The sequence below is a fragment of the Conger conger genome, chromosome 6, assembly GCF_963514075.1.
Source record: "Conger conger chromosome 6, fConCon1.1, whole genome shotgun sequence".
Taxonomy (NCBI): Eukaryota; Metazoa; Chordata; class Actinopteri; order Anguilliformes; family Congridae; genus Conger; species Conger conger.
In genome coordinates this window covers 53,851,222-53,876,584 of record NC_083765.1, presented here as the reverse complement: position 1 = coordinate 53,876,584, position 25,363 = coordinate 53,851,222, and the positions used below count along the sequence as shown (strand labels likewise).

General features: G+C 47.7%; 1 protein-coding gene across 3 annotated transcripts; it reads left to right on the top strand.

Annotated features, from left to right (window-relative positions):
- Positions 1-709: 709 nt before the first annotated feature.
- On the top strand, positions 710-25,356 carry pkma (pyruvate kinase M1/2a). Of its 3 annotated transcripts, none has more exons than XM_061244526.1 (11): positions 710-863; positions 9,180-9,364; positions 9,894-9,985; positions 13,473-13,604; positions 14,344-14,530; positions 14,987-15,257; positions 16,091-16,241; positions 16,957-17,109; positions 20,486-20,652; positions 23,287-23,468; positions 23,934-25,356. In XM_061244526.1, exons 2-11 carry the CDS (start codon positions 9,208-9,210, stop codon positions 24,038-24,040), a joined length of 1,599 nt encoding a protein of 532 aa, XP_061100510.1. In that variant the 5' UTR covers positions 710-863; positions 9,180-9,207; the 3' UTR covers positions 24,041-25,356. The 3 variants fall into 3 exon arrangements, with proteins under 3 accessions (XP_061100510.1, XP_061100509.1, XP_061100511.1); XM_061244525.1 differs by lacking the exon at positions 20,486-20,652 and adding an exon at positions 19,880-20,046; XM_061244527.1 differs by lacking the exons at positions 20,486-20,652; positions 23,287-23,468; positions 23,934-25,356 and adding an exon at positions 19,880-20,050 and having other exon boundaries at positions 711-863.
- The last annotated feature ends 7 nt before the right edge of the window (positions 25,357-25,363 follow it).

The window sequence follows — 25,363 nt, the reverse complement described above, 5'->3', positions numbered from 1 at the left end:
GAAGAATCGCACAGTATGAACAGTCCGTCTTGTTTAGTACGATTAGTCAATGCGCGTAGCCCATGATTGCAATGACACGCGCTATTTTTACTTGGGGTTATTCTGTCACAAACAGAGTGACTTGCAGTTGATGTTCAGTGTCGGATGCAGAAGGAAAAAAAAAAGTTAAAATTTCGTATTAATTGTAACTTCTCTGCGTAGCTACTTCCTAACAAAGGCTAACGTTTGTCAACCCAGTGCAAACAGGTAGAAAATACATCTGACATACATCGTTCTGGAAACGACTGAGTGATGTTATGTGACAAATATGAAAGATAGTTCTGACATAAATTTGACCACTCAATAGATGGCTAAAGGAAGCCAGTTAATTAGTATTGGACAACACACTTCCTCAATTTATAACAACTAACGAAGCAATCATTGCGTTTCTGCAAACTATGATAACGACACAATGTAACTGTATGCAACACCGCATCCCTCCGTCACATGCACGGCCCATGCTTCTTTACTACACTGAAGCTTTGCAATTGGTCAGTGACGTTTCCGTAGCGCTCCCTTCCTCTGAAGTGTAACCTTCCAGCATAGACCAGAGATTCGCGATTTAAAAGTGTGAAAGGGGAAAAACATAAAATTACTTGTTAACAACACGAGTATATACATATATATATGATTTGGAACAAACAAGCTACCTACCAATAGCCGCTACAGTAGAACGAAGTTTATTTAATGCTCTTCTTCCTGGGTTCTCGGAAGGATATCTAATAGCCCTACTTCACAAGTAGTGCCGGTAAGCTAAGAGATCACCTTGAGCGGGTGGATGTGCTAACAAGGCATCAGTCCTTGCCGTCTTTCATCGAGATAAGGTGAGTTAAGATGTTAGGAACGAGTGGGTAGCTACGCCATAAATGATGTAGGTAACAAAACAAACATATACGTTATCACTGGCATGAATTATTTGATAATTAGGTGTCTCCTAGCTAAGTAAAAGTATGTTTCTCTGCATCCGCGGGGAAAGGGGTGTGCTAATTTTCTCAGCTTCTCACACTAGCCTTGAAGCACGTTGCAACTGTCTAGGAAATTCGATTCTAGTATTATGTTAGACGCGCTGACACTTGCTCCTTTTTGATTATAAAATTAACTCGTTAACTTATTACATATCCATGGCTGTAATCAGGCCCCGCTACCGCTGGAACTGACAATGACACTATTGTGTAGCTAGCTAACGTTACTATGACAGGAAATGCAGCAAACTTGCTGTTTTAGCTCGCCAATAAGCTAGTATATGTAAGTTTTGTTTCATTTTAACGTGTGCTAGTTAGCTAACTTACTGCAATGAAGATGGGGATACCTTTGTAGCTTGCTAACTTGCCTGTTCTATTATAATGATGTAAACGAGATAAATGTGTTGGTTTATTACGTAGGTAGCAACCATTTGATATGCCCTTCAATTCAGGCTGTAGCAAGTATAGCTAGTTATCAGGGTAACCAGAGTTTTATAGCGAACACTTAGATAACCAGCATTGGCTAAACACTGTGAAATGAGAGCACCTTATGGTCGCCAATGGATGGCTGTGCAGATAAATGCTTTTCTGACCATGCTTGGGAGGTGTGGCTGCTTGCCAAACGCCGCATTCCTCTGGCCGATTGTTACCCGTGGTCGCCCGGCTTGAGAAAATGTGACGCAGAGATCGGGACGTGACCACTGGCGCATCAGCCACGCCGGGCGAGCATCCCAGTTTAAACGCGTTTAGGTACCCGCAATACACATGACGATTTTATGCATTACAAGCAAGCGGAAATTTCCTCCTATGGTACTCGATGCCTATAATGTTTATAAAAGCTAGCCTTTTACTTGGATACTGGCAGTTATTTCAATGTGCATTTGGTTGCTGTGTCATAGACACGTGTTTGTACAATTCCCAAATGCATCCGAAATCTGTCGTTTTCCAATGTGATTGGAATTTGTCTAGCGTAAATACCTCAATGCTCATATTGTATGTGGACAGTAAACAGTCCTAGCCTGGGGTACGCCACGATGGTTTTGTTAGTAGCCTGGGGTTACGTAACATTAAATATGGGATTTCTGGAGGGAGCACCCCATAATTATGCACTCAATGAACTTCTTTTTAATCATCCTCTTACAGTGAGGGCTGCTGTTAGTTGACCTTTTCTGTGTCTGGGGGGGAAAAAATGTACGTTTTTCCTTTGGTAAGACGTTGGGTACAGTATGTACTCCTGAGCTAGGCTTGTGCATGCTGTCTGTAGGTTAACCGTTGTTCCACCCTTGCCTGGCTGTGATTGGCCGAGCCTCCGTCCATCATTGGATCTCCTGACTCCGGCTCTCCTCAGTGTACCACAGGAACTGTGGCAGCTTTTGATGTGCTAATGAGTGGCATGGCTCACTCCAATAGACTCGAGTCCTTTGCGTGCTTTAGCTTGTATAGCTACTTCAGGGTAACCAGAGTTTTATAGCTAACACTTAGATGACATGCATTGGCAAAACGGTGTGTAAAATGAGAACCTTATCGTCTTATGGCTTAGGTAGTACAGTGTGACGGTGGGGAGGGAAGATCATGTTTGAAACAAGGGGATATTGAATTTTGGTGTTGAATCATTTTGGCCATATCTAAAATGCTGCAGTTCTTTTGGCGAAATGAAGCTAACAGAAATAATTGGGGGGGGGGGTTCCCCCTATGTGTGGAGTTTCCCCTATGGGGGGTGGGGAGGAGAGGGAGAGACACGGGTACTTTTCCATTTCAGTGTTCGTCCTGTGTCTTAGCGTGGGGGGGGAGGGGGAAATGGCACCTGTGGTGAGATTTCCCTGCTAGCTGCATGCAGACCGTTAATCACGCCCACATCTGTGGTTAAGAGTAAAGTGCTGGTTTTCGCACTGATTCCTTTGGCTCTGAAGCTGTGCGGTGGGTGGCAGGCAGTTCCTGTGCGGTTTAGTGGACCAGGGGGAAGCGAGGCGCTGTGGCGCATCGTCTCCATGGCGGAGGTGAGAGGAGGCACGTGCACCCCGTTTAGTGGAAAGCTGTGGTTTCTGTTCTAAATCCGAGAATGAAATAGTCATCACTCACAGGAAGGGTGAGTAGGCTCTCGAAATGCGTCTTGAGGAACTTGTATGACTCGGACCATGGAAAGAGCGCGTTTGCGGAGCTGGGGTTCTGCAGACACTCTCACGGGTGTGAAACGGGCTGGGTTGGGGGGGGGGGCTCCCCCCTTCACGGAGTCAGGAGGCAGCTCTTACTCACTGTGACAGTGGCACTCACTCGGATGGATGCGCACAGGCTCACACCATGCGTGACTGGCATTTCAAACCCCCCCGTCCCCGTTTTGCGTGAACCCCATCGTTGGGTGTGGATGCGTGCCCTGCGTTACGCAACGGGCAGCCTGCGTGAGTCACCCTCCTCTGCAGCAGTTATGCGCTGCAGTCAGGACTGTACCCACGGTAGTCTTAAGTAACATGGGTGACACTTTTCATAGTGTTGGGCTTTGGGACCTATTGGAACAGGCTCCCTCCTTTTATAAAGCTCATAACCTGTATATAGCATGGCTCGACACTAACATTTTTTTTCAAGGAGCCTATGTGCTCCGAAGTTGAAATTAGAAGTGCACCAAAGCATCCAAATTAGTCGAATGATTTTTCCAGTTGGCACACATTAAGTGCATGACATGGGAGTGTGGTAGCACAATATAAGTGGTAGTGGCAGTGTAATAGTTAAGGAACTGGTTTTGCAGGTTTGATCCCTGGGTTTTTTCAGGTTTGACTCCCAGGTATGACACTGGTGTTATGCCCTTGATCAAGGTACTTGTACTAAATTGCTTTGCTAAATATCCAACTGTTAAAAAAAAAAAAAAAAAAGAAAAGCTACATTTGTCAGGTTGCTCTGGATAAGAGCTGCTAAGTGGCAGTAATGTGATATAGAGAAGCACATTCTGAGTTAGTGCCTGAGGGTAGAGTGACCTCGCTTCTCCTACTGGTTTGCAGCTGGTTAGGGAGTCACTGAATGAGTGTCGTCATCAGCAGGCCATGATGTAGGCTTGCATGTATGCACGCTGAAGGGAAGGGGATTATCCCTTGAGCCGCTGGAAGCTTTCTGCAGCGGTGAGCTCACTGTACCATCCATCCTTCCACTTGTCTGGAGCAGGGCGGTACTCCTCGTCCCCTTGCAGCACGAGAGGCCATCTCGTGAGCTGGGGCTGGGGCTGGGGCTGCTGGGGAGGTCTTTGGCAGGAAAACACCTGCAAGTCCGCTGGAGAAGTTGGAAGGCCCTAAGGTAGGTAACCGGACGGGTCTGAATTAAGCGCAAGTGTGAGAGGTCGCCTCGGCATTCCGATCGGGTTTAGGAGCATCTGGCCCTCGGTTTGGTTTTCGGCCCCCAATGGGAGGCACCCTTCAAGGCACGTGTGACGAGAGCGTACGGTTGCCCCACGCACCACCGTCGAAAGTTTCGGGGAGGATTCATAGGCCCGGCAGCAAGCCCCAACTCCGGTCAAGGGCGTATTCTTGTCAGGACAAGGCGTATTTGTGCCCCTCGTTCCGGCTTCGGCTGCCTGCTGGCGTCAGGGGCCTGGCCCGCTAGCGCCGCTGGTTAAATTTGAATGGCAGGTCGTGACTGCAAAGCCCCTTAAACCCTGACCTTCAGAGAGCCCTGCGGCACTCGGCCGCTGAGCCCTTCGGCCATGACGGTTTAGTGACTGTGCAGGTGCGCCTCTGAGCGTGTGCAGGTGCGCCTCTGTGCGTGTGCTGGTCAGCACGGGTCTGCACTGATCCCAGTTAAGCTGCGTTTGATGTGTGAAATTATTTAGTGTCACGTCTACTAGCCTAATTGGGATTCATTGCTGTGCTCCCTCATGTTTCAGCTTAAGCGCACATGTACTCCTTGGGAAACGATCTTTTTAGCATCGAGTCCTACTGATATTGCCGTATTTGGTCAGCATCTTAAGGTTCATAAAATGTTTTCTATTGACCGTGTCACCAAGTGCAATACGGACAGAGTGCAGCAATGCTGCGGTATGTTGGTCTTTGTATCAGCTATATGTATGCACAATGCATTTACATTTTCCCATAGTCATTTACAAATGCTTTGAACGTCAGCTTTGCATTCCTGCATTTAGCTATGAAACATTCCAGAAAATTTCTACAGTTCTTTTCTGCAGTTTTTTTAAGGGTCAACAAAGTAAGGGAAGCTTTAAGACATAGGCTTAATCTATGTACGGCGTGCACCCAGTAGCCTAAAGTGTATGCAATATGAGTAATTGTTCATGGTTGCTTTAACATTGCTGGAAATTAATCGAAGGTATTAATGATTGTTAATGGGAGTCTTGTTTAAGATGGAGGATCGTTTGTCATGTCTGGGTGGAGTCCCCTGAAGCCTCACATGAATAGAAGGGTATACCCAGTGCAAGCACGGACTTGATGCGTTATGGAAAAATCCGCTAGCCTTGTCAGGAACGGTCTGTCCCTTGGTGCAGTGTCGAGGCTTTTCCAACATAACATGGTGTGTGCCACTCCCCGGTTTTAGCCAATGCAACATACAATACAAGGATGTAAATAAATGAGATTGTTGCAGATTTGAATGCAGGGTTTGTACAGTGCGCCGCACTGTGAGCGGAACCGGCTGTTTTTGCAGGTGCCTCTGCGTGCTGGCGGGACCCTGAGGGCCTGTGGCGTCCACGGTCCGGCTGCGATCGCTGGCCCAGGTTTACTCACGCTCCCCTGCGTGTCGTGAGAGCCGGTGGGGTGTGAGCCCTCTCACGTACGACAGCGGGCCGGCCCCTCTGTGATGTCACTCAGCCCCTCCCCCCCCCCCCCCCCCCCCCTCTCTATCCCTCTCGCTCCCTTCAGGGCTGTGAGCTGCAGAACCTATGTTGTCTCTGCAAGTCAGAAGCAATCTAAAATACATTTTCATGAACACAGAAGAGTATTCTACGAAAAGCTGGGCGAGCCCTGGCCCTCCCATGCACGCGGTGAGCCTCGTTAACTGCAGAGACTCTCGTTTTTTTTTGTGGTTTCCCCGAGAACGAGCGACTACAGAGGCGTGGTACGCTGAACCAGCGGCCTCTGCGTGATTCCTGCGGAAGTGAGAGAGAACTGCAACACCGTATTCGGTGCAGGTCGATTCGCCGTGCTTTCTGGAGCTCGGGTTTAGGCCGTCCATTGTGTGCGCAGGACGGTCCCGACTCACCCAGTAAAGCATTTATTTAACAAGTCTGTGCCCCCCCCCCCCCCAGGCCAGCACAGACAGTGAATCGTAGTGAGTCAGAGACAAGGGATGTGGAGGGCAGTAGTGTGTAGTACAGTCATCTCCTGGCCTATCCCTGCTACAAGCCAGATCGGCCGTGTTCAGTACTGCTATGGTCTGAGATGTTAACCAAATAAGCCTAATGAATATTATATCCACTTCCAGGGCACCTCAAACCATTAATAATTCAAACCGGTGGGAAGCCAAACCCCCTGACCGGACCGGAGCCCTCTGCACTTGAGCCTTCTACTCCCAAGGCCTTTCCGGAACATTCTTCAGTGGAGTAACTGGACTCAATAGCCAATTTAGCACGAGGCTAAGGAGTGAGGTCACCTTGTTGTGGCTTCACACCCTCTACCTCTAGCTGGCAGATTTTCAGCCCTTCAGGTTGTGGGCATGGCTGCTAGTCTTGTTCTGTACATTCAAAATGAGCAGGCAAGGGAGGGCTATATCTCTTCTTGGATTCCATGCGTAATTATTTAATTGGCCCTATCCATTCAGGAATTAAAATTTTGGCTGCATTTCTTGAAGTTCATGAATGACAGGATAAGGCTGTTCCTGTGTCCGAACATGAAACATCTTGTGGTCTAATCTAATCTACGGATGAACCAGCATATGTGTATTTGCCCAAAGTAACTGATGCACTCCGGCCCTGCAGCAGCGGATTTGCCGATTTGACACAAATTAATCCTGGAGCAAACGCTGTGTAACCCACATTAAAGAAACTTGGATTTATAACTGCCTGTTTGTGTGGCGTCCATTTTGTACTGGGGCTTTCGACCTAAAGCATAGCTCTAGTACTGTGGCTCCTGTCTGGGGGCGAGAGCAGCTGCTAGATAAGGCTGTGGAGTGTGATTGGAGGAGATTACACAGCGCCTCTGCCTTAACGCCCGTTGCACACAGGCTGTGAGGTGGGAGGAAGAGATGATGGGAACGAGGGTGGTGTGGTATGTCTGAGTCTGGCTGCAGTGCACTATGGGTCACATGCTTTCGGTAAAGTGCCAGGGGGCCTTGCTTCTGTTCCGGCAGACTGAAGGTGGTTTGATTCTTAATGAAGCCCAAGCCTTCATTGTGTGACCGGAGTTTGCCGCTTTGGCGATTCCTCAAATTACGAACCGTGTCCAGTTGGATCATGCCTATATTCTTTCTCTCGCTTGAGAGGCAATCTAAAATATATTAGACTGAAGAGTATTAACAATGCCTCTTTGCTTCATGTCTTAAAACTGTAATGACATCGGGAGATCATGGGCCCAGATCCTGGGAAATTGACTTGATAAAGAAATCGTTTTCTTGTTTTTGCGAAGTTTAAGAGACAGATGATGTACTTTATTGAACCCCGTGTGGTTTTGTCCTCTGCATTTATCCCATGCTAGTTACTTAGGAGCTGTGGGCAGCCACAGTGCAGCCCTTGTGGACCAACTCCAGTTCTGATGCCAGTGCCTTGGTCAAGGCCAACCCCATGACTACGTCTAACCTGACAAGCATGTCTTTGAGTGTGGGAGGACACCAGAGTAAATCCATGCAAACATGGGATAAACATTCAAACTCGCACAGAGAGGATCTAGCAAGCCAGGATTTGAACCCAGAACAATCTCCTTGCGAGGCAACAGTGCTCACTGCTACACCACCAGGCCAGCCCACATTGTTGTTGTTGCGGTTGTTGGCACACAAAAACAAAATGGCAGGATAGGTTGCCAGGCCACATTGCATGAGCAGACATGCCTGGTGATTTACAATCTGAATTCAGGACTAGGAAGTGTTTTAAGAAAAAAAAAAAAAAAAAACACTTCCTAGTCCTGGTTTTAATGGGAATTTTTTCTCAAATTGTCCCTTTTCCAAAAATAATACTCGGTCCCTGTCTTTCGTTTCCCCCAAAGCTCAACTTAATGCACTTCGCCATGCGTTCTTCCAAACCCCAAGTTGTCTTGTCAGTACTCTAATTGTATGCATCTGTGGCTTGCTGTGTGTTCTGCCAGTGACATTTCATGAAGAATGATCATGCGAAGTATCAGTAACTCTTCTGAAAGGGGAAGTGTCTGACATCTGTTACTTCCAGCTGACATTTTTACAGTGTTCCCTCTGAATGAACTGCGGAGCACAGCTGCTGAAAGGGCAGCTCCAGTGATATCGCCGGCCCGGTCTGACCACGCGATGCATTTTTATTTACTTTGCTGCTGAGAATGTTCACCACACTTTGCAAAGAGCATCTAGGGAGCATCCCCTCCTCTCTCCATACTTCTTAATTTTTGTATTTCCCATGGCTTCTTGCTTGGGATTGGGGGGGCGGTGGACATTGCTTAGGTTATTTTTATCACGGCGGTTGACAGGAAGGTTGTGATGTAAAGCGAGAGTGTGTACAGGGTTGGATTGTCCACTTTTGCTGCACCATCCTGTGAAGCCTCTCTGTAGTTCCTCTTTCACAAGGCACGCCCTATGAATGGATTCCCTCTGCAGAAGTCAGGAGCAGGTCAGGTTTTTGTGTTGTAGTTGTTGGAGTTAGGAGGGTGGAGGGGAAGACTGGGAACAGGTTATGCTTTTGTGAACAGCCGGACACAGACAATGGAAATTGCATTACCATTTTTCCATGGTCAAAACCCTCTGCTAGCAACAGTTGACCGCTGACTTCTGACTCTTGAGATCTCGACTTTACCCTGCAGTACAGGGTGGCACTGGATCCACCGGATGGGAGTTTCTGTGTTTGCCGTGTCTCTCACTTTTGTAGGTCCTCGTTTACTTGAGAGACAATTTAAAGTTGGCGGACTTCGGTCATGCTGTGCTTGATGGCTTCAGCAGTTAGGATCATGTCAGTCACGGTAGTAGTTTGTCGCGAGACTTTCTTCACATTTGGATTTGCTCCAACTGTAAAAAGATGAATTGACAACACAAAATGCTGAGTCATTGTCCTCTTTGCCTCCCCCTTCCTCCCTGCAGGACTACTTCAGCCAGCAACGCTCCCAGCATGCCGCACACAAAGGTTCAGGACATGGGCTCCGCCTTCATCCAGACGCAGCAGCTCAACGCCGCCATGGCCGACACCTTCCTGGAGCACCTGTGCCTGCTGGACATCGACTCTGAGCCCACCACCGCCCGTAACACCGGCATCATCTGCACCATCGGTGAGTAACCCGCATTAACCTCACCACCCAGCAGTGTAGTCTGGGTTTCTTACTGTTGGGATCAGGGCCACTCGTCTCCTGTCACGGAGATCAAAGGCTGCTCTGCATACTGTCCTCCAGCTCTTTTAGACTGCCTCACACACTAACCGAGACCGAGAGGATCCTCGCTCTCACGGTTGGTGCTTAAGTGGTGGTTGGAAGGTGCAGTGGCACATTATAAATGAAGCCAGACTCCCTCGCTGAAGTAGGAGGCGGTGGACACTGTGATCCTCTGGGACTACAGGAGTAGACTGGCGCTGCAAATAGCCGCCCAGTTGGCCTGCATTCCCCGCTGACCACCAGAGGTATAAATTCAATTTTTTAGTTAACCTTTACATAACCAAGCAGGTCACTGAAGCGCAAATCCCTATTTACAAGGATCCTCAGTGTTTTTGCACCACGCACTGCTCTCCCACTCTCGGTGGGTCGTGTCAACCCCAGAGTGGTCCCTGAGGTGGGCCTGAAGCTCTTCCTTCCCCCCCCCTCGCAGGGCCAGCCTCCCGTGCCGTGGACACACTGAAGGAGATGATCAAGTCGGGGATGAACATCGCCCGTCTCAACTTCTCCCACGGAACTCACGAGGTAGGTCTGAGCTAGTGCTGAAAGCGACGCCGTCCTGGTCACATGACGAGTGGAGGTGAGAGGGATGCAGGAAGGCAACGTGGCCTACACAACTGCCAACGTCACCCAATCACTCCAGACTCCTCCTGCAGTACCCCAGGGCTTTGCTGTGACATTGGCTATGTTACCCTGATTATTGGGATTAATTTGTTTGTGCTAGTATTTTGATTACGATTACTCCCAATAGCAGTGTGCACAATAGCCACATGAGTGTGTTAGTCAATGCAAGAAAGTTTCCTGGTCGTCTACCTCTGCAGTGGCGAGCACAGTCTAAAAAGTCAAAAGAAATTGAAGCCAGACCTCTGCATGCACCAAATAAATCGAAGAGACTGGGCAAAAATCAGATGTCTTAATCGGGTTTTGAATACGCCGGTTATGACCTTATGCCGATTACAGTTAACAAGAGTAAGGCGCTTACATCACCATTTTAATAATCGGGCTAAGACTGGAGTATTAGCGCTCATGCAAATGCACTCGTCCTCTTCCTGCCTGTAATGTCAGTGCGTTACGGTGAGGGCTAGCGGGTGTATTCTGACCTGCCCGTTACGCACTTTCAGAACCTGCTCCCCATCATCGACGAGAGCATCAGAACGGAATGTAACGGTGGCAGTAAGTGGGAGTGGCGATGCCTTCCAACACTCGTGCCACTGTAGAACGGTCTGACATTAACTCAGTTTAGCACTGTTATTGTGGATACGCAGCAGGTTAGTATAACTCCCCATTTTCCGTCTTTTTAGTATTTTCAGGTGGATATTACACAAGCCCTGAAAAATATTTTAAATGTCAGTATCACCATCTAGGACTTCTGAAAATCTGGCTACATTTAGTTGAAAAATGAAACTTTTGTAGTCGGCAAGGTCATAAACGTGATATATCCTCCTGGTCTGTCAACCTAGGTTTCCACCCCTCTCGATGTCTAGATTCCGGCTCACTGGAATCGTTTGTCACTTTGCGGTAGCAGTTGTCATCATTGCGGCTTTGAAACCAGGGAAACCGGGTCCAGGACTGTAGGCTGCATTTCAAAAATAGCGTGTGAGTGTGAGTGTGAGTGTGAGTGTGAGTGTGAGTGTGAGTGTGAGTGTGAGTGTGAGTGTGAGTGTGAGTGTGAGTGTGAGTGTGAGTGTGAGTGTGAGTGTGAGTGTGAGTGTGAGTGTGAGTCCCTGGAATTCAGTGAATAATTTAAGGTGGTAAATAAAATGCTAAATTCCTTCCCTAGCCACAACCTCAAGCCCTCCCCTGTGTCCCCACTCTTTTTGCATATACTTTACTTTTGTCTCCACACTTATATTTAAGCACAGTTTAATTCAGTTTTTTTTCCAGCCAGTTACCTTGTTTTTAATTTGCTGATGGCTCTAAATTACCCTGGTTCAAGCCTGTACTTGAGCACAGTAAAATCATTAGGATACACTTGCAGTCTGCAGCTGTAGCCGGTACTCATATATACGTCAGATTAGACATGATTGAGTCCATTAGCTAAGTAAGACCAGGACCAGCACAAAATCCTGAAACGGATCGGCCCTTGTTGCGCACCCCTGGTCTAGTGTCAGTATCTGTCCTGGAAGCTGAGGTCCCACCAGCAGGGACACAGGGTCATCTCCTGTTTCTTTTTCACTGGGAATGTCATACCATGGGAAGGCAATTCTGTCTTACAGGGCCTTGGTAAAGGAGAAATAAAAAAAGTGTAGCATTTATTTCCCGAGCTCCTAATGTTCAAAAATGATAATAAATAAAAATGTGCTTGACATATTGTTTTACCAAGATCAAAGATAAGCGTAGCAATGTTCCTTAGCAATGTGGAGGTGAAAGCTAATCTCCCAATTGGCTTTGGGTGCTTTAAATACTCCTGTGTTCCCTCAAGCTCTGTATTTATCAGAGTGGAAATGAGAGGCGAATGCTCTGTCAGTCAGGGGTAATGATGCCATTGCTCTTGCTGACATTTTGCATTTATTATAGGTGGAATGGTTTCCCCACCATCAGAAGGTCATATACACTTTATGGACTAAGGCGAGCCTTCTCATGACAAATGTGCACACATCCGTTTCTCCGTGTATGACTCGTACGAGCGGGCCAGACTCATTTCCCTCAGATGCTTTGTGCTTTTCTAGCTGCCTGTGCCAGAGTTTTATAAGACCGGCTTCATGCAGTAAAGTAATTGCTATGGAGTGACACAGCTCTTTTTTTATGTGTATTAGGAAACCATATCTTTCCCCGTGTTGCTTAAATTTGTTTCCTGTGATTAGATTCAAATTCAGAACAGTGCTACTCTAAAAGTACGAGTCATAGCGGTTGGCTTGAGGCCCTCCATTGAGAAAAGCATTGTTTTTTTTATTTACAAAAATAATTTGAAGGAATTTCAAAGACCAGAAAACGTGTGGCAATGTGCAAGTACTGGATTGGGTAATGTGCCGGCTTCATTCATGAACACAACGCATCCCCATGGTGAAAGTCACGCCTCTACTCTACCCTCTACCATTCGCATTGAATGACTGCTCAGTGAAGCGTGTCTTGGAATGTTTGTGTACAGAGAGTGGAAGCCATTTTGTTTTCTGCAAAATGGCAGGATTCCTCTGTGGCATTGGGTTGAATTGTTCTGCTAAGCGGTAGGGACGTTAACTCTGTTATCTGGGTTGAGTACAAGGTCGGCTCGTGCACTGTGCGAGCAAGGCGTAATGTAGACTAGCAGTTTGCCAATGGAAATGACCGTCTCGAGTGCTGTGATGGATGAAGCCCCACAGAAACTCTTTGTCCTCCCCAGTTCTGTAGGGGCAGCGTGGGGGCAGTCCTAGCATGAAGGAAGTCGAGCAAATTAGGTCAGGGCAGGTGGAACCGCAATACAATCTGCTACACCATCCTAAACTCTTTTGTCATGTTGACACATCCCCAAAAAAAAACTTGAATGGTCTGCAAAGGGCATTTTGGGTTTAGTGCCAAGAAGTACAATTTATGCCATTTTCTCCTGAATTGAATGCATTCATTGTGTCCTAGGCACGGGTGTGTGTGATCATAAAAGACTGGAGTGCCCCCCCCCCCCCTTCATGATTTCTGTTGTTTTCAGGGACCCAAAGAATGTGGCTTTGTCCTTAGCCCTAGGCTATGCTTGATTATGACTATGCAGTGATTCCAGCTGTGAGATATGCCCTATATTGACTTTAAGATAGTTGTGTATCTGCTGATTAAACATGAGGTTGTGACAGCGGTACAACTTTTGTCTGTAACTGAACTTCCTTTAATGTTCTCATGCAGCATTGCATCATTAGCAAACAGCAGGATATCCTGAGGCTTGTGAAATAAGCATTCTACAGTATATACCGGTAGTCCAAAAGCTTGTTTCCTTATTGAGCCTTTTTTGTCCTTTCTGTAGATATTTTGAGTTCCTCAGAATTGCAGACTTGTGATGACTCTGCAGGTTTGTGTGCAATGAGGAATTGTGTCCTGTTCTTCTCCACAGTACCACGCTCAGACCATCAAGAACATCCGCGAGGCCACTGAGAGCTTTGGGCCGGGCAGTATCCAGTACAGACCCGTGGCCATCGCCCTGGACACCAAGGGTCCAGAGATCAGGACCGGGCTCATCAAAGGGGTGAGCAATATCACTCGCCTCTCTCCCAGTGGATTCTGTTGAGCCACACGCCCCTGTTCAGTAGCACTCCCCACCTCTAATGTACTGTAAGCTTGTCGCTGTAGCAGCTACCTTCAGCTACCTCTGGCCACCTTGGCGAATATTCTTCATAGCTCAGGTGTCAAACTCCAGTCCTGGATGGCCGCAGTGTCTGCTGGTTTTAGGGTTGTTCTCAGCACCCGTGGTTCATTTAAGTAATTAATTGGTAAACAAATCCACACACCTTGTTCTCAAGCCCTTAATTGACAGCTGATTGAAAGAAAATCACAAAGACCTGCAGACACTGCGGCCCCCTGGGAATTCAGTTTGACACCCTTGCTTTATAGGGTTATGAAGACTAAATTGTGTCCTGTTCTATTTCATGTTACCTACAACATTGGTTCCCCAGCCCTTTTCCTGGAGATCTATAGCGCACTGATCTTCACTCTCAACCATTACAAAGCACACCTCATTCAACAGCTTGAGATCTTGTTGAGCTGCGCCAATTCATGTTAGTAAAATCAGCAAGCCAAATTTGGGAAGGACCTAGAGGACGGTAGATCTCTGGGACCAGGGTTGGGAACCACCACCACAATAACCTGAGCTTTGGAAAAAAATAAAAGAGAAATACATTTATTGTGTTCATTATTTTATTGAACCGTTTCCTCCAGAGTATTAAACTCCCTGTGAACCCCTCTCCACCCTCCCCCTGTTTTCACAGAGCGGCACCGCTGAAGTCGAGCTGGTGAAGGGAAACATGATCAGGCTCACCCTGGATGAAACCTTCATGGAGAACTGCGATGAGCAGACCCTCTGGCTGGACTACAAGAACATCACCAACGTGGTGGAGATCGGGAGCAAGATCTACATCGACGACGGACTGATGTCCCTGCAGGTCAAAGAGATCGGTGAGTGCGAGTGCGGCCATCTGAGTCCAGCCTCCCTCACCCCTCCTCCCCCGGCTCCACCTTTCAATTATGGATGGAGCTGGAGGATCCCAGCAAGAAGATGAGAAGGTCTCAGAATCTCTCATTACATGATGCAATCTCTTCAACTTCTTTCTTTGCTTTTAATTGGGGGAGGGGGGTTAAGATTGAGATATACTTTATTGATTCCCGTGGGGTTTGTCCTTTGCATTTGACCCATCCTAGTTACTTAGGAGCTGTGGACAGCCACTGTGCAGTGCATGGGGACCAACTTCCTTTCTGCAGCCAGTGCCTTGGTCAAGAGTCTACCTAACTTGACATGTATGTCTGAGCGGGGGTGGAAACCAGAGTACCCAGAGTAAACCCCACGCGAACACGGGGAGAATGTGCAAGCCTGTCAGATTAACGGTTCCCTGGCTGTTTACCTGTGCCCCGCAGGTCCCAACTACCTGGAGTGTGAGATCGAGAACGGCGGCACCCTGGGCAGCAAGAAGGGCGTGAACCTGCCTGGCGCGGCCGTGGACCTGCCCGCCGTGTCGGATAAGGACGTCCAGGACCTGGTGTTCGGCCTGGACCAGGGCGTGGACATGGTGTTTGCCTCCTTCATCCGCAAGGCGGCCGACGTCAACGCCGTCAGGAAGGTGCTGGGCGAGAGGGGCAAGGACATCAAGATCATCAGCAAGCTGGAGAACCACGAGGGAGTGCGCAGGTCAGCAGTGCTCTGGCCCCGTACCCGTCTGCCTGTGTATTAATCCTGCAGTGCTCTGACCCCTGACCCGTCTGCCTGTTTATTAATCCTGCAGTGCTCTGACCCCTGACCCGTCTGCCTGTTTATTAATCCTGCAGTGCTCTGACCCCTGACCCGTCTGCCTGTTTATTAATCCTGCAGTGCTCTGACCCCTGACCCGTCTGCCTGTTTATTAATCCTGCAGTGCTCTGACCCTTGACCCGTCTGCCTGTTTATTAATCCTGCAGTGCTCTGACCCCGTACCCGTCTGCCTGTTTGTTTATTATTTCTGCGGTCCCTAGAGTCTGTTCTGCAGTCCTCTCGCCCCTGACCTCTCTGCCTGCTCATTACTGCAGTACCTTCATTTCATTAAGATGCACAGAAACGGGTCTTCATTGGGGGAGTCGCGCTTATGGGCCAGTTAGGACTTTGTAATGAATTTCAGTATCCAAGAGATGCATGCAGACGAAAATGTGTAAGAAAATACACTGCCGAAAGGCTTGGAGCCAAAATGTTTTTGTTACCCTGCTTCCCCATATTAATTAATTGTATTCATGTGTGCATATCTCTTTTGGATCAAGATACTATTGACTATACGCACCGTTTTCTAGTGCTTGAGGGCTATGTTAATAGTTTTTTCTTCAATTAATTTTAGACTATTAAAGGGGTCATTCAGAGTTACTTGAAGTGCATTTACTTTAATTTGACCACAAACCTCTGAATGTATACCAGCAACTCTTAAGTGGATGAATGGCTATATTCAAGATGGCCGAGGTTGTTTTGTGAACGGGCCGTGTTGTCTGACTCCCCCGTAGGTTTGACGAGATCATGGATGCCAGCGATGGCATCATGGTGGCCCGTGGGGACCTGGGTATCGAGATCCCCACAGAGAAAGTGTTCCTTGCACAGAAGATGATGATTGGCCGCTGCAACAGAGCTGGCAAGCCAATCACCTGTGCCACGCAGGTGAGAATAAGGCAGTCATTTCATTAGATTTGTGTGAACAGCAATGAAAGACTCAAAAAAGAAAAAAAGACAATGAGCGAAATTCTTGCATTTTATTACAGGCTTCACAATGTGGTATAAGACTTTCTACTTGTGTTTCCATTACGCCAAGGTCTTGGCACAAGGCAAATAAAGCATCACACAAAACATTAAATATTTATATAATTCCAAGCAAGCCAAAATCCGAAAACAAAGCAAGCGTTCCAGCAATCGGTGTCAACAATCAATACATTGATTCAGGAAGAGTCTTAATAACAATAACGTTATAACCATGTTGTCCGTCAAAGTTACTGAGCCTGACCAGAGAATGGAGGGAGGTGTTTTCCATCATGTGTAATACAATATATCCACCTGTGAATGGCTTAAAAACACACAAAAGGTATCCATTTATAGCTACCTTTTTTGTTTATCTTATTTTTTTTTAACTGCAACTTTGTAAATGGTTCCGTGATGTTGTCCATCAGTGTTTCTGACAGAAAATGATGCCTTAAATGTATGTGATATGTTAGTATGTAATCCTGTATTTATTCAGCACTTTTCTTACCATCCGAGCGATAAACCGCCACCAATGTCCAACCACCCACACAGTCAATGCGTACCAGACCTCAGCACCTGCTTCCGCCATTTTCCACCTCCCTGACCGCCGTGCTCTCCGGGCGGCCATCTTGTCCCGCAGATGTTGGAGAGCATGATCAAGAAGCCCCGCCCCACCCGCGCGGAGGGCAGCGACGTGGCCAACGCCGTCCTGGATGGAGCCGACTGCATCATGCTGAGCGGGGAGACCGCCAAGGGAGACTACCCTCTGGAGGCCGTGCGGACGCAGCACATGGTGAGGGCGCCCCCTAGTGGCTGACGCTGTGTGTGTGTGCGCGCTGGCTCAAAGAGCTCATTCCAGTGGCTTATTTTTCACCTCCTCCTTGCCTTCCCTGCCTCCTTGCCTTGCTTCTTGCTCCACCTATTGGAGGAGGCAAGGAAAGGAAGCTTGAGAAGTAACGTTTCCTCAAAGGATGAGGTCGTGTTTATTTTTTATAAGAAATCTTTTGAGAGCCTCGTAAGTTCCTGGCTCCTAGCTCTTTGAAGGAACATTTAACAGACTGGAGTTTCCTCAAAGATGGTGGTCCCCTGACTCAGGCGAGGAACAGGGAGACAGGGAAGGATTAAAATAAGCGATTGGAATCAACCATTGGTCTACACGACATGAATGCATTGCACAGCCGGGATTATGTTAAGCATGGTACTTGAAGCAGCTTTTTTGCTAATGTGTTTCTCGGTGTTGTGTTCCTTATGCATGTTTAACATCAGGGCCAGCTGTAGCAATTGATATGTGGACAGATCCAGTTTTTAGTATAATCTGAGCTCAACATATGCAGGGTCTGAAACTAGTACCCAATAGATTAGATAATGTCCGTGTCGGGCATTTTACAAGGCATGCTCCAGCCGTTCTGCCATTTAGATTTTCATATTGTGGTCAAATTTCCATGTGTCTGGTAAATGATTTGTCATCAGCATTGCAGGCCAGTCGAAAGTAGAAAGCGAAAAAACACGAATGCCCATACGCTACATGTTAGCTCCCAGTGGTGAGTTATGTTTATACTGTGAAAGACAACGTTTCGACCATAGTCTGGTCTTTGTCCAGTCAAATTGTTTCATTCACTAGACACAGTGGCTGGTTCAACAAAGTTTAGTGTCAGACCCTGCATATGTACTCAGGTCTCTTGGACTTATGCGAATGCTGTCTCTCCTATAAGAGAGCCCCTTTGCTTGCCCGGATGGGACGGTTATCTCATTCTTGGCTCCGCTCGCATGGGTACTGCAGTGGCCGGGGAGGCCTCGAGCCCCTTACGCGCGCATGGTGAACACTGTCTGCACGCCCTGTGCACTGTCGGTCTAACTGGCCCCCGGAGGCCTCACGTGCTCTCCTAAATCACCCCCCATGTACCGCGTAACCTCAACACTGAGAGAACTAACCACCATTCTCGTCTTCACGTCAGACCTGGGTCGAATATGTTCTGGAATTGTTTTGAATTCAGATGCTTCTCTACACTTTACTAAGCTTGTCTGGTGTATTAGAAATTAAGTACTCGCAAAAATTCAAACCCCACCTTCTGGTCCTCTTGGTTGGCTTATTTGCTCCAGGCAAGATCAATAAAACACTGAAAAGTATTTGAGTCCAAAGCAATTACGTATTTCACCCAGGCCTGCTTCCCATGGTAACGGCTGAATGGCAACGACCTAACCGTCACTCGTGTCTGGTACAAATGCAACTCTTGTGTTCCCTGTGTTGGTGAATGGGCACTCGATCGCTAACTCCAAATAAGCTTGTATGTCTTAACTTTGGATGGCTACCGTTCCCTGCTTTCATCAGAATGGCTTTCCTTGTCAGCTGAAAGGGCCTCGGCTTATTTTCTAGCTCGATGTCACCTTGGGTTCTCCAGCAATTGTCCAGACGTGTGTTCATGATGGCAAATGTTAGCTAACGTTTGTAAACCTATTCTAATTGTTTTCTGTTTGCCACGAACGTTAGCCAACGTTTGCTAACAGTTTGAAAAGCAAATAAAAATGGCTGCTGATGGGGAAAACAGAATTATCAAAAAAAAAATTTGGCTGTTATAATACACTAAACAATGTTTGCTCTTACCTTAAAAAATTAATCCGCTAATCAGCTAGTTGGCATTGTTACATCAAAGTCGCATATTTGTATTCAAAATGGGTTTGTAGCGAATGAAATGGAACATTGTTTTAAAATCGTTCAACAGTAACTGTTCGCCGTGAATGTTCAGTCTTGAACGCACGTCTGGAGAGCTGTCGCACACCACATCCCTTCGCTGGAAATAAGCGTTCCCTCCTGTTAACCACTGACAGTTGTGTGTAACGGACAAAATGTGCTAACGTCGTAAATGCTCATGTTGGAGGACAGTCCTATCGCAAAATGTTTGCCAAGTTGTGTGATACATGGGTAGATTTTTATTTCTAGCCAACATAAACTGTTTTGTGTGAACGGGTCAAATATTGACCAAGCCACACTGAGATTTGATTAAATTCTCTTTTGCAGTTCATTGTAATGAGTTGGGTTGTTGGTGTACAGTTACCTTGGGTAACACTGATTGGTGCAAGCACTTGTTTTTTTCCCACATATAGCACACGGTGTACAAATTGAAAGTCAACAGGCTGTCAGACAAAGGACATTTTAATTGGAATTATTTAATAAATTATTCTCATGAAAGAATTTATTATTTGAATGTCAGTGTTTAACAGGTAGCCCCACTCCTCTGGAAACGGGTGATGCGGAAAGTGTACTTAACCGGGGATGGTGACCACTGCCTTCATGATACTTGCACACCCTGTTGTAGTTCAAGAAACAAGATTTCACTTTGCAGTGGGTGTATGATTGTGTACTGTTGTTGTGAAACATCCATAATAGAAATTAACATAAGCCTCTGTTTTTTGTCACTAACTTGCGCTGGTACTAAACTCCTGCTTTGCCCACGTCCCACCCCCCCACTCCCCCTCTTGCCATCTGTTCTGTCTCTTTCTCTGTGCCCTCTCTGTCTGTCTGTCTGTCTGTCTGTCTCTGTCTGTCTGCTGCGCCCGTGCCTCAGATTGCCCGTGAGGCCGAGGCGGCCATGTACCACCGACAGGTGTTCGAGGAGCTGCGTCGCAACACGCCGCACTCCACCGACCCGGCTGAGGCTATCGCCATCGGAGCAGTCGAGGCCTCCTTTAAGATCTTAGCGTCAGCGTTCATTGTTCTCACTGGGTCTGGCAGGTAGGCAGAGAGCAGGGGCTGGGGGGCTGCTCCTGGGGTTTGGGGGGGGAACGGACACTGTTCTCTGGAAGGTTCTGCAGTGAAGGTGACGGAGAGGGACAGGGAAGGATCGGCACTCCCCGGGAGGTTTTACATCATGGCGAATGTTTAAAAGTGCTATTCATCCCCCGGACATTCCCGGAGCCAAACATTTCTTTATTTTTTCACAATTGGCCCAAGCTAAAAGGAGTCGTGTCAAATTTGACTCATGAGCTTTAAACTGGGGGGCGGGGGTGTAAAGTTGGGGGATAGGGGGATGGGCACGATTCGATTAAACATTCGCCGTCCCTTCGCGGCGGTGTGAGCGTTTGGGCGCGGAGGCCGTGCGACCGAGTGTAACCCTGCCCCGTCCCTCCCCCGGGTGGCGCTCCTCCCCGCTGGGTCACGCGGGCGCGCTCAGATCGCCCGGGAGGCGGAAGCGGCCACCTTCCACAGGCAGCTGTTCGAGGAGCTCCGCCGGCTGACTCAGCTGACCCGCGACCCCTCCGAGGCGGCCGCTGTCGGCGCCGTGGAGTCCTCCTTTAAGTGCTGCGCCAGCGCCATCATTGTGCTCACCAAGACCGGCAGGTAGGGGGCGCTGTGGGGCCGATCCCAGTCCGCTCGCCAGGGCTAGAAGTGTTGTGCTCTTCAAGACCAGCAGGTAAAGTGCAGCCCCAACGTGCTTACTGAGACCGGCAGGTAGGGGGGCGCTGTGGGGCCACTCCTGGTCCGGTGTCGTCGGTAAGCTCGCCAGGGCTAGAAGGTGAGTGAGCAGAACCTTTACCAGTCCAGCACCAGTGTTGCGTTCTTCAAGACCAGCAGGTAAAGTGCAGCACCAACTTGCTTACAGAGACTGGCAGGTAGGGGGCACTGTGGAGCTGTTCCAAGACCAGCGTCATGGTACAGATACCAAGGCTAGAGATGAGTGGAGTCCTACTAGTTGTGCTCTTCAAAACCAGCAGGTAAACTGCAGCACCAACGTGATTCCAGAGATTGGCAGGTAGGGGGCTCTGTGAATTGGTCCTGGCAAGTTCAGTGCTTGGATCGGAGCAAGGTGGCAGTATACTTGATAAGAAAGCCAACTGGGCAGAAATTGAACAAACACTGCTCTCATAGTCGCTGTGGCTATGAACAGTTTGTTTAATGACACTCCACGCCAGTGGTGGATTCAGATTCTGTTGTGGCAACCGTGGGAAGCACAGAAGTCACTGTTTGCTGCACCAAGCACAAAACGACCACAACGGCTGTGGTGAAGGAATGGAAACCGACAGATGGAAGACTATTTGTAAATTGCTCCTAGTTATAGCACGGCTACAAATGGGAAGAAGAAAGGCAAGACGGTATGCTCAGTCAAATGAGCAGGCCAGACGAAGAGTAAACGGCTACCTGTGCCATATTTTAGACCAATTGCAGGCAAATGTACACATCGAAGCCAGTGTTTGACATATCGGCTAGTTGACTGAAGTCAATGTTAAGTCTTGTTTTCTCCACAAGCGCATAATTTTACATCACTGCGTTCGTACAAACAAGCCTTGTTTGGTTTCCTCATCGAGTATACTGCCACCGTCAGCAGGTCTTGGGCGCTTGAGGGAAGCAGGCACAGGGAGACCTGAAGGTGAGACTCACAAAGAACCCCAGTGTTCTCTGGATTCCCAGTGTCCGGCTGTAAGTAAAGGTGTGTGTCTGTGTGCCAGTGCACCAGGCCAGGGTCCAAATTACATCATTGTCGATTCAAATACTTTTCAACACTTTACTGAGCTTGTCTGGTGTATTGGATCCAATTAAATGCTCTCAAAAAGAGCAAACCCTACCTTCTGGTCCTCTTGGTTGGCTACGTTGCACCAGGCGAGATCAATCAAACACAGAAAAGTATTTTTAATCCAAACAATTACATGTTTGACCCAGGTCTGTGTGATACTGGTGTCAAGCTGCCAGTTTTATCTGTGGAATTGTATTTTAAAATGTACATGTGCTGACGTGTATCGTTTTTCCCCACCCAAGTGAATATCCTTGTGCTGGTTTGCGCAAGAAAAAGCATTGATCCATAAAACATTCCTGTTTATCAGGCATATTCGATATGAAATATCCAATACCAAATATTTGATACCGTGCTTATGGACTAAATTTATGATTTCTGTATGTCAAGAAATGTGCAGTTCACAAAAGGTACATGCAACCCACAAGCACCCTCTTCTATTGAGAAACCACATAGCTTTGATATAGCCATTCATGGGGTATTGTACATTCTGTACTCCGGAGTACAGAACTGGAATTTCTTTATAGAGGGAATTTTGATTACGATATCTAAGGCTTATGCTAAACTAAATGTTTTATCTTGGCTGAGGTGGTGTAGCTTGTGTTGAAAACCCAGTTAGAACCAGCCCATACACAGCATTCATGCCCTGACTGTTGAGGATACTAAGCTGAGTATTAACAGAGCAGTAGAAATGAAACCCCAAAAACCTGGTCTTTTGAGTCCTGGTTCAGCCTTAGCATTACTGATGCTGGTGACTCTTCAGCCTTCTTTGCATACTTCCATGTGGGCGTGTGAGTGTGTGGGCACCTTCATTAGATATCCGGTTTGTCCTGTGAAGCTTTCATGCACACAATCCTTTTAGTTATTGCCAAACAATACTCACACAGTGGTACTAATTATGGTATTTAAACTGGGTGTTGTGAGTTGAATGATATTTACTTAGCTCTGAGTACAGGGTTCAGTGTTTTTATTGTACAACCCTGCTGACACTAGCCTAAGCTGCTAAGCTGTTCAAGCTGGTTTAAGTTCAACCAGCAGTTCACCAGCTGACCAGCATATATAGTCAGCTTTACTTAACCAGCTTTTTCCAGCTTGAGGCCAGCTTTGACCGGCTATAGGTGTCAAACACTGCTTAAACCATCTTAGAATCTCAGCGGGGAGTACGTTATGTGTGCGACTCGTGTACTCTAGATATTCTGTTAATCATTTCATGTCCTAGATCAGCACTACTCAACTCGCTCTTTTTTTTTTTTTTTTTTTTTTTGCGCTAGCTTATCTGCACCAAGCAGGTAAAATAATGAGTGAAATCAGGTGGTGTAGCGCACGGTACAGTTGAGTAGCGCTGTCCTGGAGGGATATGACAGTTGAGGCTTATTAAGGAACATGGCCTGGTCTCTGTAGTGTGAAATTTGACAGGACTGATAATTGCTGACTCACTCGTGACGCACTTTGGTTTCCGTCTCCAGGTCCGCTCACCTGATCTCCAGGTACAGGCCCCGCGCCCCCATCATCGCGGTGACGCGTAACGGGCAGACCGCACGGCAGTGCCACCTGTACCGCGGCATCTTCCCCGTGCAGTACACCAAGCCCGCCCACGACGTCTGGGCCGAGGACGTCGACCTCCGCGTCAACTTCGCCATGGAGATGGGTGAGGGCCCCGAGTCGGGCTTATCGCGCTAGCTTTGGCTGATGGCGTGGTGCTCTTTAACATGTAAATCTCCATGTAATGGGCAGATCCTCCTTTTGTGTAGAGTCTAAGAAGGGTCTGGTTAGAAGAAACTCAACTAACTAAAACTGGCTGCATATCATCAATTTCTTTGTTTGTTTTTTTTTTACCAACCTGGGTCAAATGCATAATCGTTTTGCATTCAATACTTTTCTACTAAATACTTTTACTCCTGAGCTTGTGCGGTGTATTGGGACATAAGAAATTCTCTCAAATCCCCACCTTCTTGGTTGGCTCAATTGCACCAAGCAAGATCAATCGAACACAGAAAAGTGTTTAAATCCAAAACAACGACATATTTGACCCAGGTCTGGTATTCAATGTATACTGAACTGGAAGCACAGTCTTTGATATTGCCCTAACCGACACCCCCGTGTGCTTTTCCAGGCAAGGCGCGAGGGTTCTTCAAAGAAGGCGACGTGGTCATCGTGCTGACCGGCTGGCGTCCCGGCTCCGGATACACCAACACTATGCGTGTTGTCCCCGTGGTCTGAGCCACCTCCTCCCCCTGGACCACGGCCGCATCCCTCACCCCTCCTCTCTCACCCCCCCACCCCCCCCCCACCCCTCTCCCATTCACAGCAGTCTCTTACCGCTGGCCCCCTCTCTCTCGTCTGTATAGTGTAGACAATCTAGGCAAAGAGAACGCAGAACCCCTGGCCTCTTCAGAAGAGCGCCAGGGCGGTCGTCGCTTCACTAACCGAACATAAGGCTCCCCATGTCGCCTCATTTAGGTATGTTCTCACCCCATCCCTCTCACCAGCTCTAGGGCACTTTTACACACTGCTAGAGGTTGTATTTATTCTGAGGAAACCTTGTACTACTAAGTAAGACTGAAGCACTTCAGTCCTTCTGTCACAGCTCCCGCTCGTTTGAAGGCAACAGGCCCCTAAGAGTGGCTCGTACCATACTTCGTAGAGAGCCGTTTACAAATGCGCTCTTCTGCCTGTAACATGATCAAATCGCGGCTACTTAAAGGAGAGCTCCTCTCTAACTGGCTGTTGCCCTTCAGTCGTTATTTTTTCTTTTTCTTTTTTTTATTAAACGGTGCGTTGTCAGTTCTGTCTTTATGTTCAGTGTAACTGCTTTTGCTGTACTGTACTTAAGTGTTGCACTCCCTGACTACTGTAGACTCTGTTACACTCTGTTACTGTATACTTGACTTTAGTGAACAATGAGTATTGTGAGCATTCAACATCAACTGTTTTGCTGGTAAGAAATGTTGGATTTTGATGTCGGATGCCCATACTTAAGTTTTTATCTGTGTGGTATGAGGAAAGTATTTGAATGCCCTTAGATTTATTTGAATGTTATTTTTTGGCACTTAAGAACCACTGCTTTGCTGCAAGCTGCTAGATGGTTCATTGGAGTTGAAAATGGAGGCAGACGATCCATTGGAGGCGTGTTGATCCGTGACGCGCTTCGTGAAGCCCCCCTGCACTTTGACTGGTTTTTAGAAAGGGGTCCCAAGTTTGACCAAAGGGGCAGAGGGGCGGGTAGGTGGGCTAACCCCTGCCCCCCCCCCCCCTCAGTCCCACAGTAAGCAGGGTAGAGCCCTCCCCTCTTCTCTCACATTCCTTCCCTCCCTTCTTCTCCTGTCTCTCTCTCTCTCGTCCCTGTCTGCTGGTGACCTAGATCAGTGTCTTGTGTGTGTGTCCCCTGTCACCACGTCGCTTCTGATTGTGACGCTAGATTTGAGGAATCTAACGATATGCTAAAGGGTAATGGTAATATGATGTATGAATCTGCTGTACCGCGTTGTCCTGCACGGTTGGATTTTCCATCAATAAAAGAGATGAGCACCTGAGAATGAGCAC

Excerpts from the sequence above, each read along its gene's own strand:
- pkma (XM_061244526.1), top strand. The coding sequence starts at position 9,208 with ATGCCGCACACAAAGGTTCAGGACATGGGCTCCGCCTTCATCCAGACG. Across the intron at positions 9,365-9,893 it reads CGGCATCATCTGCACCATCG|GGCCAGCCTCCCGTGCCGTG; the intron begins GTGAGTAACCCG and ends CCCCCCTCGCAG. Across the intron at positions 9,986-13,472 it reads TCTCCCACGGAACTCACGAG|TACCACGCTCAGACCATCAA; the intron begins GTAGGTCTGAGC and ends TCTTCTCCACAG.